Source organism: Arachis duranensis, chromosome 4 (assembly GCF_000817695.3).
Source record: "Arachis duranensis cultivar V14167 chromosome 4, aradu.V14167.gnm2.J7QH, whole genome shotgun sequence".
Lineage (NCBI taxonomy): Eukaryota > Viridiplantae > Streptophyta > Magnoliopsida > Fabales > Fabaceae > Arachis > Arachis duranensis.
This window is the reverse complement of record NC_029775.3, coordinates 104937223-104950547: the sequence shown is the minus strand read 5'-3', so window position 1 is coordinate 104950547 and position 13325 is coordinate 104937223. Positions and strand designations below refer to the sequence as shown.

Genomic DNA, 13325 nt, shown 5'->3' with positions numbered 1-13325 from the left:
TAAAAAATTGTCCAAATCTAGCAGATACCTTTCCAAATATTGGAACAAGATTAAGGTTTGTCAATGATTAGAATTTGATTACTGTCGCATCTATATTTGCTCCATAGGACCTATACCCATAGAATATCTGGATGGTGAATCATCTTCCAAGCTACTTTCACCATGTGATCATTATTAAGAGCTTTGACCGGTCTTAAATCCAGTCCTCCTTGCATCTTTGGTAGACAAATTTTGTCCCAACCAAGGAGATGAGCTTCTTACCATTAGAAAATTCTCCTTATATGAAATTTCTACAAATGCCATCAATTTTGTCACAAATACTCAATGGAATCTTCATGGCTTGTATTAAATAAGAAGGGATGGTAGCTAGCACAGATTGCGTTAAAATAACTCTCCCTGCAAGAGAAAGATTTCGAGCCTTCCAGGAGCTAAGTCAGCTAACCATTCTATCCAAAATAAAATGAAAATCTTATTTCTTAGTCCGCCCATGAAGCAAAGAAATCCCTAAATACTTACCTAAATTTGTGCTAAGTTTCATGTCCAAGGCATTACTTAATTCAACTTTTTTATTAAATGATACATTGTTTGAAAAGAAAACACAAGACTTCTTAAAGCTCACTTTTTGGCTAGAGCTACGGCAGAAAAGATCCAGAATACCCCTCATCATCTCCACTTGGTCCATGGAAGCCTTACCAAACAAAACAATATCATCTGCAAAATATAGATGCGACAGTTTAGGACCTCTTTGGTTTAAACAGATCGGGTTCCAGAGATTATTATTCATAACAGTCAATATAATATGGGATAAAGGCTCAATACACAGAATAAATAGATATGAAAATAAGGAATTACCTTGTCGAATACCTCTAGATGGGGAGAAGGGAGTAGAAGGGATTCTATTCCAAAGGACTTGCATTTCAGCAAAAGAATAACAATGATCAATAAGACTAATCAAATTAATCGGGAGACTAGCTTTAACAAGAGTATCATGGAGAAACTACCCGTTCAAATAATCATATGCCTTCTCAAGATCAATCATGACCGCCATATAGCCAATAGGGCCTTTCTTTGAACTCATAGTGTGAATGACTTCTTGAGCAATATTTATGTTATCTACATTCTGTCTATTTAGAACAAAGGCACTTTGAGAAGGACCAATCAAATCTGGCATCACCTCTTTTAGTCTTTGAGCAGTAATCTTAGTGACAAGTTTATAAGAGACATTACATAACACAATAGGATAGAAATTGTGAAAGGATTATGGACTATCTCTTTTAGGAACCATAGAAATAAAGGTCTTGTTTACTATTTTAATGTCAGAATGGTTACTAAAAATATTATTTATCCAATTTATCAGAGAAGGCTTAACTATTTCCTAGTTACTCTGATAAAATATGGCAAGAAGACCAAAAGGTCCAAGAGCTTTCCACGCCCCCATAGAAAATAGAGCAGTGAAAATTTCCTCTATGCTAACCATTCTACCTAGCTTGTTATTCTTCTCCATCGACAGACTCGGAAACAAACCAGGAGCTTTCAGCCTCTCATAGGAATTATCTTCACTGTACAAATTGTGAAAATATTGAACTCCCATATTCTGGAGTAAGACAGAGTCTTCTACCCATTCTCCATTAGCATCCTTAACATAATCATCTTGTTTTTTCTCTTTCTAGAAGTTGCAGTGCTGTGAAAATAAGATGTATTTCAGTCACCAAAAAATTATCCATTTGCACCTAAAACATTGTTTCTAGTAGATTTCTTTTTGAATAAGGAGTGTCTCTAGTTCTCTCCAAAGATCATATTGTAAATTATCCAAGAAAGGATTGATTTGGAAATGAAGAGCATCAGAGATGCCATTTAACCGAGCTAAGAGGCGAGTTTTTTGTTTAGCAAGATTTTTAAATATTTCTTTATTCCAAACCTTAACTGCTTTAGAAAAGCTGCTAACATTAGCCTCCAAGGTATTTTCCACCCGCCAGGATCCATTGAGAAGAGTATAAAAATTAGAATGAGTGAGCTATGCCGCCAAGAAACCAAACGGCCAATTAGAATTTACAAGACCCGAAGTCGTCTCTAAGTTCGAGAGGATTAGAATATAGTAAGATTTAAGCTTAGGAAAATGTTTTACCACTGCCATATTGAACCTCTGAGACCAAGCATTATTAGAAACATATCTATCAAGTCTTTTTCGAGTTGCCCTCCTTTACCAGGTGCAAGGTTGTCCTTGAAAGCCAATATCCTATAATCCACAATCTAAGACAATTCGCAAATCCCTCAAAATCTCTAGCCAACCCTGAGTGTCCTCCAGTGTCGGATGTATATAGTACACTATTAAAGTCTCTACTAACACACCATTTTTTCGAAATTTGCCTAGCCAAGTTCTGTAATCTTGACCATAGTTCACTTCTAGGGCCGAGATGGTGGGAGTCGTATACCAGAGTAAGAAACCAAAAAGATTCCTGACCATACACCAACTTGAGATGAACATACTGCTTGTGGAATTCTATCACATCAATATTCCAATAAGAGGAATTCCATAAGCACCAAATTCCACCTGCAAAATCGACCCCTTTTACGAGAAACCAAATCTTAAAAACCAAACTTACATGCAATATTATCAGCTTTCTTTCCATTAATGTGAGTTTCAAGCAAGCAGATAAGATTAGCATGGTAACAACGAGATAAATACCTTACTAACATGGAAAAACCTTTACTACCAATACCCGTACAGTTCCATGTAATAACATTCATAAATCAATAACATAGAAAGAAGACATCAACAACAAAAACTTACTAAACAGAAGAAACATTACTAGCAAAATGAACTACCACCACATCCTCCATCCCTTCACCAGGAGTCAGATCTCCAGGAATCACATTACCAGGATCTGGCAGATCTAAATAGGGTAGATGACCCAAAGCCTTATTACGAAAGGCATTAGCTGCTATCGTGTTGTCTTGATTAGGATAGTGAACTTGCACAAAAGAATTTTCTCCAATCTCAAGGCTGTCAGCACCAGGAATTTGACTTACCTGTTTAATCAGCTATAGAGACAACTAATAATCATCTGAGTTCTTCTTTGGAGATTTTGGAGTTGGTGTACTGATCACCTTCTTTTCTTTATCCATAAAAAATTTCACATATTTTCTTCTTCTAGCATCTCCTTTGTTGGACCCCCTACACTTTTCTTTGAGGATTCTTTACCGGTCATCATCCTTAAAGAGTTAACCGTGGGTTAGTGTCTAGCTGGGTTAGCTTTTTTAGCCTTCAATGGGTCAGATTTTTTTTTACTAGATTCGGGATTTCTGTCTTGGATTTATTAACTGGTCCATCCTCAGTAGGGTTTTCTTGGCCTAATATTCAAATTTGGAGCCTTGTGTATTGGATAGGTATTTGTTGGATCCAGGACCACCCGGAGTTTTAGGATTACCTTTATGTCTTTAAGCCTTTTTGGCTAACATCCATGTCCCGAAGATCGCAAGATCCTCCCCCGTCTCCAAATCTACATTCTAACATCAATTGGAAGGAATTAACTCCGAAAGATCTGTTTGCAAATTTGAATTCAAAATTGGCACACCAATCCCTTTGAATTTGCTCCTTCCATTTGCAACACATACCTCGATGTCTGTCATGTAGAAGTCTGGGCTACCGACTGTTTTCTTACATGTTTTTGTATCTCTGTGCACTGCTCCATCCGGTGGCCATACTTGCCACACCCAAAATAAATTAAGTGTAAGCCCTTATATGCAATTCTAAAATCTCTTCCAAGAACCTGAATTGTTGGTACTAACTGATGTCATAAGTCAATTTCCACACAAATGCGTGTAGAGGTGGTATGGTCAACTTTGAGTATAGTATCAATCTTCCCCTTACACTCTATAGGAACTGCTCTATATACAACTCTACTGGAAGATCTAAAATCTTGACCCAAACTGCGAGTTTCTACACAACTTAATCAGAGGGGCATAAGAATGGTCTCCACCATTGCACTAATAGGTAGTGATCAGCCACTTGCCATGGCCCTTCAAACAAAGCATGTTGGTAATCAACTTTTTCTGCATATCGAATTAGAAAAAAATCTCCAGATAAATCCAAAACCCTCACATTTCTCTTCTGGACCCAAATCTTTTTAACCCATGATTCTATTGCCCGAAAATCAATATTCTTCCCAGAATATTGACAATTAAAGAGCATTTTTATGTTTTACACATGTTATATTTCTCCAAAGAAATATCTATTACCGGCTTTGCATTGAAGGGGGCTAGTTTAACATTATCTCGAAACAGAGCATTATCAACTTCATACTCATTAGTCACCAATTGAATAATTTCATCCGAAGATAAAATCATACATATAACATTTTTCATAAGAGACTCTTTATAAGAGAAGACTTTTTCCTACTTGTTATAAGGAACTATTAAATTTTTCCTAACTTCAGCTAGTGGGTTAACTAGCTTCCCCTAATTATGCATAGCTTCATCCATCTGATGCACTAGATTAGGATTTGCACTTTTATTAGTCATAATAGCCACTTCATCCGCCTCAGCTTCGACAATCGGTTCATCACTATTGGGTTTAGTCTTCTTTGTATCTTGCCGAACTAATTCTTCTTTTTGGATGAACTTCTTACTCGCTACTGCCGCATGTCCACGCGGAGAGAAAGGAGAGAAGACCCTTGATTATTTGCACTAATTTGCTTGTTCGTTACGCTAAAAAGAAACGCCAGCAGAGCTTTCCTTTTCTTTTTCTCACACCACTCACGTAAAATTCGTCACTCTAATGCTTGATTTTATTTTAATTTAACATTACATAATAAAGTTACAGTATTCATTTAATGAGTTTAATAGATATATAAATGACAATATTTTACTAGTTTTTCTTCAAAATGATTAGATATCTCATTACTGATATCAGTATCATTTCAAAGATTATATCCCATACAAATTTCAATTTCAAATCAGTTTAATTACTATAAAAGTCAAAATTAATACAAAAAAATATTCCATTAGAGTTACTCTTAGTGTATTGTAAAATGCTCACAGTTGTATATTTAAAATAACTTTTCTCATATTTTGTGTATTTTTACAAATAATGAATTATTTATTTATTTAAATAAAAAGCAAAAACATTGAACTTTAAAGTAATTGCTCATTTTCTTAACATTAATGATAATGTTCTAATATTTTTTAGTAATATGATTAATTTAGTTATAATTATTTAATTGCATATATTCGTTATAAAAGATAAATTTTTTATAAATTTTTAAAAAATTTAATAACAAAATACATTAATTTTAGCAAATTTTCTAGAAATACTATGTTTTAATTTTTTTAATGAAATTCCTTAGAACATATTTAATTGCATATACTCTTTCTGTTTATTTGTTATTTTAACTAAACACATATTTATTTTAAAAATGTTGAAATAAGAAATCATCTAAAAAATTATCGAATATTCTATTATTAATATAAAAAGAGTAGTAAAATAGTTTTAAATATATTTGTTACACTAACATTATATAAAATTTACATCAAATTTATTAATTAATATAATAATTTAATAATCATTATATATAGAACAACAAGAAAAAGAGAGATTTTTATATTTTTATAAAAGTAATATTAGAGAATCAAATTTTTTAATATCAGTTAATTTTTTCAAGATAATTTTATTTATTTTAAATTTTAAATTGTAAATTATAAACCCATTGACTCTAAACATTAAATTATAAATCCTAAAAAAGTTGACAAATATTGAGAAACAAAAATTGGTTGCTATACTTTCTATTTTTTCAAAAAAAGCCAAGCAAACAAATAAAAGAGTAGAAACTAGAACGAAAAACACTGTTTCTTTTTTCTTTTCTTTTCTTATATTTATTTTCAATAGAGAGAATATTTTGTACCTACTACCTAGTCAACGGTCAAACCTCACTATTCACTACCACACTACGAGGGTGGTTTTCGGCTTTTCAAAAAAAAAAAAAAAGAAAGACACGTAAAGTTAACCGAGTTTCTTCAATCTGCAACTCTCTGTTGAAAATTAGGGTTCAGGTTAGCCACAAGTACCTACTTTTTAAAGTGCTTCTTTTTGTTTCTTTGTACTAACATGGTTGCTGCTAACACCTTTTCCCTTATATTTCATTGTTTTCTGTTTTCAAGTTTCTCATCTTCATCCATATATCGTATAATAATCATAAAATAATCTGAACTGTTTTATATAAAAGGCTTGTTTGGGTGAGTATTTAAGAAGAGATTTTTTTTGGAGTTATCTTTTTTTAAAAGATCTTATAAAGAAGTAAAAGTAATTTTATGGTTAGATATCTCATGTAAAAATGTCTTTTTATCTATCAACTATGTTTAGGTATAACAATATAAAAGTATTTTTTTGTTTATTTATTATATAAAAAATATCTTTTTTCTAAGAAAAAAATATCTTTTAAAAAAAATATAAATTACAGTTTTTCAAAAAGATATTTTTTTTATTTTACTAGTGCTTTTACTTTTACTACTAGAAATTTGACAAACATGTAAGTAGTATCCTGTAACCATGAAACAATGTTATAGAGATTCGAAAGGGGGAAAAAATAATTTGCTAGAAAACTTCATCTTACCCCCATAACCTGTTTGTTAAAATTTCAGTCATACTGGTCTCTATTTTGTGATCGTTTTCACTTTCTTTTGTGTGAGAAAAGACTTGATTGATTTTCTCTTCTGTTTTTAATTGATATGATGGCTAAAGGTGTTTTTTTTTTTTGTTAGGGAAGATGGGTTTTTCGTAGTGTTTGAAAACTGTGAAGTCAAGACAAAGAATGAAGAAGAAAGAAAGTGTGAATTTTTTGTCTAGAGAAGTACAAATGGATTGCAAGAAGAGGAGAAGGACATTGGAGAAGAATAAGGGCCTTGCAACTGCTAATGAAGAAAGTTCAATTGATTCTTACAACACCCTTGCAAGACACATGGTGGAACCATTTAGTTCAAGGAGTGGTAATAGAAAAAAAGGACTGGAGCCACTCTGCGAAGATGTATACATTAGTGTGAAGAGTCCATTCAATTGTCCTGTACCAGAGGAAGATGACACTGCGTACAAGTATTGGTTGGATTATGTTTACGTTCCTGAGGAAGACGAGGATGATGATGGTGATAGCTTATTGGTTAATGTGGCTGAGGAACCCCTGACTGGAGATGTGGCTGAGGATCCCCAATACAAATTATTTTTGGATCATGTGAAGGTTCGTGGAACATGCTATGCAATTGAGATCCCTGAGCAAAATATTTATATAGAATACCCTGATGTGGCTCTTACTGTGGCTTATGAGGCACAAAATAATGTTGGTAAGGATTCTCATGCTGTGTCTGCAAAGGCACAAAATAATGTTGGTGAATATAGTGAAAAGCGCAGGGGTAGGAAACCAAAAAATTTGAGACAAATAATTGAGGATTCTCATGTTGTCTCTCCAAAGGCACAAAATAATGTTGGTGACTATAGCCAGAAGCGCAGGGGTAGGAAACCAAAATATTTAGGACAAATGGTTAAGAATACTCATGATGTATCCCCAAAGGCAGAAAATCATGTGGGTGAATGCAAGGGCAGGGGTAGGGGTAGGAAACCAAAAGATTCAGGACTAGTCGTGGTTAAGGATTTTCATGCTGTGTCTCAAAAAGCACAAAATTATGTTGGTAAGCGCAGGGGCAGGAAACCAAATGGTTTGGGAAAACATGCTGTCAAGGATACCAATGGTGACGGCAATGCCAATGTTGTGGACGTTTCTAAGGCACAAAACAATGATGGTAAATATAGCGGTAAGCGCAGGGGTAGGAAACCAAAAGAATTGAGAAACGATGCAATTAAGGACTCTAATGGCAGCTGCAATGGCGGGGCTTCAGAGGCAAAGAAGAATGATGGTAATGACAAGGGTACACTCAAAGGTGAGACACCACAAAAGAATGATCACATAGCAAAGGGTGATCACATTCACCCTCCATCTTGCATAGAAATAAAGGTAAAGGAGGAGATTGAAGAGGATGATGATGATGATTCACTCTGCAAAAGAAGGCGAAAGGTTCCAAGTGTATGTATCTATAATTTTATATATGAATTTACCCTTACCCTTTACTTTGCATTTGATATTATGCCTTTATGTGTTGCTTTGCAGTTGAATTTGGAACATTATTGGCATGATGATAAAGCCAATGCAATGAAACACACAAAGTACAGAGAAAAACTCATGCAAGAGCTGGAGAAGCCTTACTGTGAGGAAGAGTATAAGAGGCTTTTTAAATATATGAAACATAAAAAGCTAGTCGAATACCATAAAGAGCATCGCAGCGGCCCTAGGACCTGTAAGAGAAATTATCTTGGGAAATCTCTTCTTAATCATCATGTTGGTAAGTTGAATTTTTAGTACCTCCTTTCGATATGCGAGTATCTTTGTATTTTTGTCCTTGAATAGTCGCCAAATGTAGCTCAAAGCTGTATACTTCAATTTGAATTAGAACTGATTCATTCACTACAATCAATTATTCTAATAGAACATGGAATCACTTAAAAGTGACAGAGAGTACTTATCTTACCAGAATGGTCCTTAAATACATGAAATGGAAATATGTTTTTGTCTAGCTTCATTAGATGTTGTTTCAGAAGACTAGCAACAATGAGTCATACTTATATGCTTATCTTGCAGATCTGAACAAAAAACTAAAATCAGTTCGTGGTGATTATCCTAAACGTCTGACCCTCTTACGTGGATTTGTTTTTTGGTTGACGGTATGTATAATTTGATATTACAGCATCCTGCACAATTTAATTTTCTAGCTCTTCGTGCCTTGCTCAACTAATAATGTTGAGCTGTCTGCTTATCCACCTAATAACATGTATAACCATAGCGCGAAATAAGTAGATTCTCTGGGAACAAGATAGAAGTTTTGCTACATGCTATTCATCACTTAAACACATTTAACATTAAGGAAAGTTGGAGACAATGAACAATTATGTTTTATAAAGGCTCACATGTTTTACAATTAATGGTATTGAACAAAATTTTCAAGAATTTCTTGACTAATTTGGAACAGTTTATAAGTTACTTTGCAATCAATTTTTCTTTTCCAATCTATTTCTACTAATTATATAAAATATTCATGTTATTATTAATAAATATCTGTTTTTATTTCTTTGCCCACATGATCCTATTCCTAATACTTTAGAACTATATTTCTTTATAGTCTTGCATGTATGATAGAGCTGATAAATTATGATAACTCTAAGAAGTTAAGTATTGGTGAAAACACCCTTTAAATCACCAAGTTTTCTCTAGCCCTTGCCCTTTCTATAATCTATTAATACATTTGGACATTCATATGTTGATCTTTGTTGAGTTTTTACTTGTTCAAACAAGTGCCATCACCACTAGATTATTGAATCATAGAAATTGAATCAAGAAAATTTAGCTTTCCCAAAACTTACATTGAGCCTCTATAATTATCATAATTGGTTTTAGGTGAATTCTATGGTGTAGAATAAAAATTCTTTCTACACCTATAGATGTCAGGTGTCAATTTTTCCAAATAGCCATGAAGCCATGTTATAATTATGATGCACGAGCGTTAGAAATAACATGATGATAGGAGAACAACTCCTGTGTTATTTTCAGAAGTAGTAGATTCAGTTAAAAAGGATTACAAGATTATTATTATGAAAATCAATGATGATTAATTAATATGTGGCACGTTAATAAGATGGACTTAGTAGTGTTGTTTGTGGGTCTTAGTTTATGTCTCATGTGGGTCATTTGTAGTTCTTTTATAAGTAGGAATGAGTTGTTGTCAATTGGAGCCCACTTGCAATTAAATATCTATCATGGTTTATCATTTATTCAATTATTATCTATTGTAATAATTATTTTTAAAATATTTAAAATTTAAAATGATATCTCTTTAAAGTTAGAATATTTAAATTTAAATTTAATAAAATAAAAATAACAAACTAAAATTAAACTTTAACTAAATTAAAATTAAAATAATATTATCAAAATCATTTTTTTCGTTTTAAGATTGGTATATATAATTTTTTCAATTCTAATTAACGAGAGCAATGAACACAATTATTTTTGGATAAATTTCAGATGTATTAAGAAATTATTTATTATGTAATTTTGTAATTTTAGATGTGTATAAAATTATTTATATTAAGAAAAATATAAACATGAATTTGTTTTGGATGTATACTAAAAATATTTTGTGTATTAGATTAGTTTGGTTATTTTCATTTTTATTTTTAACGAAAAGAAAAATAAAATGTAAAAATATATTTAATTAAATAAACTAATATTGTTTTCAATAAATATTTTAAATGATAAATTATGATAGATATTTAGTTGCAAGCAAGCTCCAATTGACAACAACTCATTTCTACTTATAAAAGAACTACAAATAGTCCACATCAGACATAAACTAAGGCCCACAAACAACACTACCAAGCCCATCTTATTAACGTGCCACACATTAATTAATCATCATTGATTTTCATAATAATAATCCTGTAATCTTTTTTAACTGAACCTACTACCTCTGAAAAGTGAAAACAACACAGAAATTGTTCCCCTATCACCATGTTATTTCTGACGCTCAATAGTGCATCATGATTATAGCATGGTTTCATGACTATTTGAAAAAGTTGACACCTAACATCTATAGATATAGAAAAAAATTTTATTCTACACCATAGAATTCACCTTGGTTTTAATTATTATGTTGGTTACACTCAGCATTGTGCGGATAATGAGGCGTTCAAGCCATGGATCTATCCCGAATATTGTAAGCCGGCACTTAAGGTGTAAGAAGTGTTATCTGATGTATATGGTCATGTTTATTGCATGTTTTACATGGCGCCTCAGAAAGAGTAAAGGTTTTAAGAGCTAGTTTGTTAACTTTATCAGTTATTTAGTTAACTTGATCTAAAAGTTTCATATAATTTAGTTAACTTGATCTAGAAGTTTCATATACATGTACTTATGTATGTATATAAAACACTAACATTAGCTTTGGTAGAAGATGAGATTATCATTCCTACTTTTAATACACTTCAAACATTTCGATTTATTGCTCTTGTGCTCTTCCTTCCATTAGGTTGATAACATTTTCACAGGATCAATGATTTTTTATTTCATAAGGATTTGTTAGTTATGGTGAAACATATACGTTGCAATATCATATAATATAAACAAATATTTAAGATGCACCGAATTAATTCAATTTTTTCTCAATGATTTTTTATTTCATAAGGATTTGTTAGTTCTAGTGAAACATATACGCTGCAATACCATATAGTATAATATAAACAAATATTTGAGTTACCGAATTAATTCAAATATTCTTTCTATCTCTCTCAATATAAGATTGATATTCGATATAGGTCTACTTTGATCTAAAATCTACACATATGATTAGAATTATTAGATTTGGTGCACCTCAAATGGTATATACAAAGATTGCTGAAATGAGAAAACTTCAAAGAAAATTATGGGATTCTAATGAAGTCAAAGAATTTCTAATCTTTCACGCATCATTCACATAACATATCCTAATTTTCTTTCTTAAAAGTAGTTAAAGGTTTGCTCGACTTTTCAAATTCAAATCTTAGAATCAGTCACTTATACCTTTATGGTTATTGCTTACTCATCTTGTTAGCATTGTTTCATTATTTTTTTCTTAATCAATTATATATTCTCATTTAAAGTTAGCTAAAAAATTTATATATTGATTATTAATTTATTATTGTTCCAACTTTTAAATGCATATTTTGAAGACATCAAAGGACTATGAATTTTGTTAGTAATTTAAATTATATATATATATTCGTTTATATGAGAAAAATCATATTCCCAGTTTTTAATATAATAATATTTTATATTATTACAAAAGTATTTACTGATAGCAAATTAAACAATTACTTTAAATTCATAACTTGTTTGAATTATTAACAATAAATTACTAAAAACTATTTTATTATAATTTAATTAAATATATTAAATTATTTAATAATTTTAATTATTAATTTTACATAAAAAATATATGTGAGTCTTTACTTTTTTTTTTTACTAGTACCAAGAAATAAAAGATCCACAAATAAAATTTTGAAAATAAATTTTTTTTGGATTTTATCCAAAATTTAGTCTCAACTAAATAAAAGAAAATCATTTTGGATTTTATCCAAAATATAATCGCAACTTGAATAATCTATGTTCCAAAGTAAAATTTATATAAATACATATTCAAGAATAGAAAATCAAGCAAAAAACTTAAGAAAAAAAGAACGAATGCAAGAAGTAAATAATGCAGGAATGACTGAAGAGGAAATAAATGCTCTTTTAAATATGGATATGAACGATATCGTATATCTGCTTATCCTGGATAATCAACCACTTCATTCTTTGGACGGCAACCAACAATTCAAGACGGTTATTGATGAATGTTTGCTGGAAGCTATGGAAAACCGCCGGCGGGAGGCGGAAGCTATGAAGATGACAGAACATTATTTCTCTGGTATATCTGGTTATCAACCATCTCGTTCCTAGCCGCGGCCTCGGCCTCAGCCTCAGCCTCAGCCCAAGCCGCAACCGGATATAAGGAAGATGACACAGTAGAATTATTTTGCAGACATATGTGGTTATCAACCACCTCAGTCTCAGCCGCCTCAACCTCGGGTCTGGACTCGGGAGGAGAACAAAGTCTTTGAGTCAATTATGCTAATTGTTTTCCGGATGCTATACGCAACTGCAAGAACGCTTCCAGAACCTGATGAACGTCATCAGCGCCTTTGAAAACGGTTCTACTACAAACACATCTCTAAATGCTGCATCTGATGAAGACGTGACTATCGTGATGGAACACAACCCTCTCTCCATTCCCATCATCAATGGAACAACACGTCAAACACCACCATCACCACTGTTTTATTGGACTAATAATCAGTATTACAGGTTCGAGATTTTCAATATTTTCATTCTTTTTTTATTTCTTTACTTATTTTTTGCTCATACATATATATGAAAATTTTGTTTCTCTGTTATGTAAATACATGTTGGTAATATTATCATGGTAAGATGAAGGCATTAGCAGTCACAGCAGACATGACAGTGCCAATTGACATTATATTATCCTCGTCAGCCTGTCAGCCACAACAAGAGAACAAAACCAACATGATGGAACACAAACTTTTACCTACGGCTACTAGCAACAAGTTCATTGGACTATAGAAGAGTACAAGTATTAACTAATAGTATATATATGTTTGTTGTTTAAAGGTCCGAGAAAGAACTTTCGTAGCTTGGTCA

At 32.0% G+C, this 13325-nt stretch overlaps 1 protein-coding gene across 2 annotated transcripts; it reads left to right on the top strand.

Annotated features, from left to right (window-relative positions):
- Window positions 1-5970: 5970 nt before the first annotated feature.
- LOC107485519 (uncharacterized) lies at window positions 5971-11089 on the top strand. Of its 2 annotated transcripts, none has more exons than XM_052260102.1 (5): window positions 5971-6048; window positions 6757-8066; window positions 8151-8382; window positions 8679-8761; window positions 10758-11089. In XM_052260102.1, exons 2-5 carry the CDS (start codon window positions 6807-6809, stop codon window positions 10827-10829), a joined length of 1647 nt encoding a protein of 548 aa, XP_052116062.1. In that variant the 5' UTR covers window positions 5971-6048; window positions 6757-6806; the 3' UTR covers window positions 10830-11089. The 2 variants fall into 2 exon arrangements, with proteins under 2 accessions (XP_052116062.1, XP_015961537.1); XM_016106051.3 differs by having other exon boundaries at window positions 5982-6048; window positions 6762-8066.
- Window positions 11090-13325: the final 2236 nt, after the last annotated feature.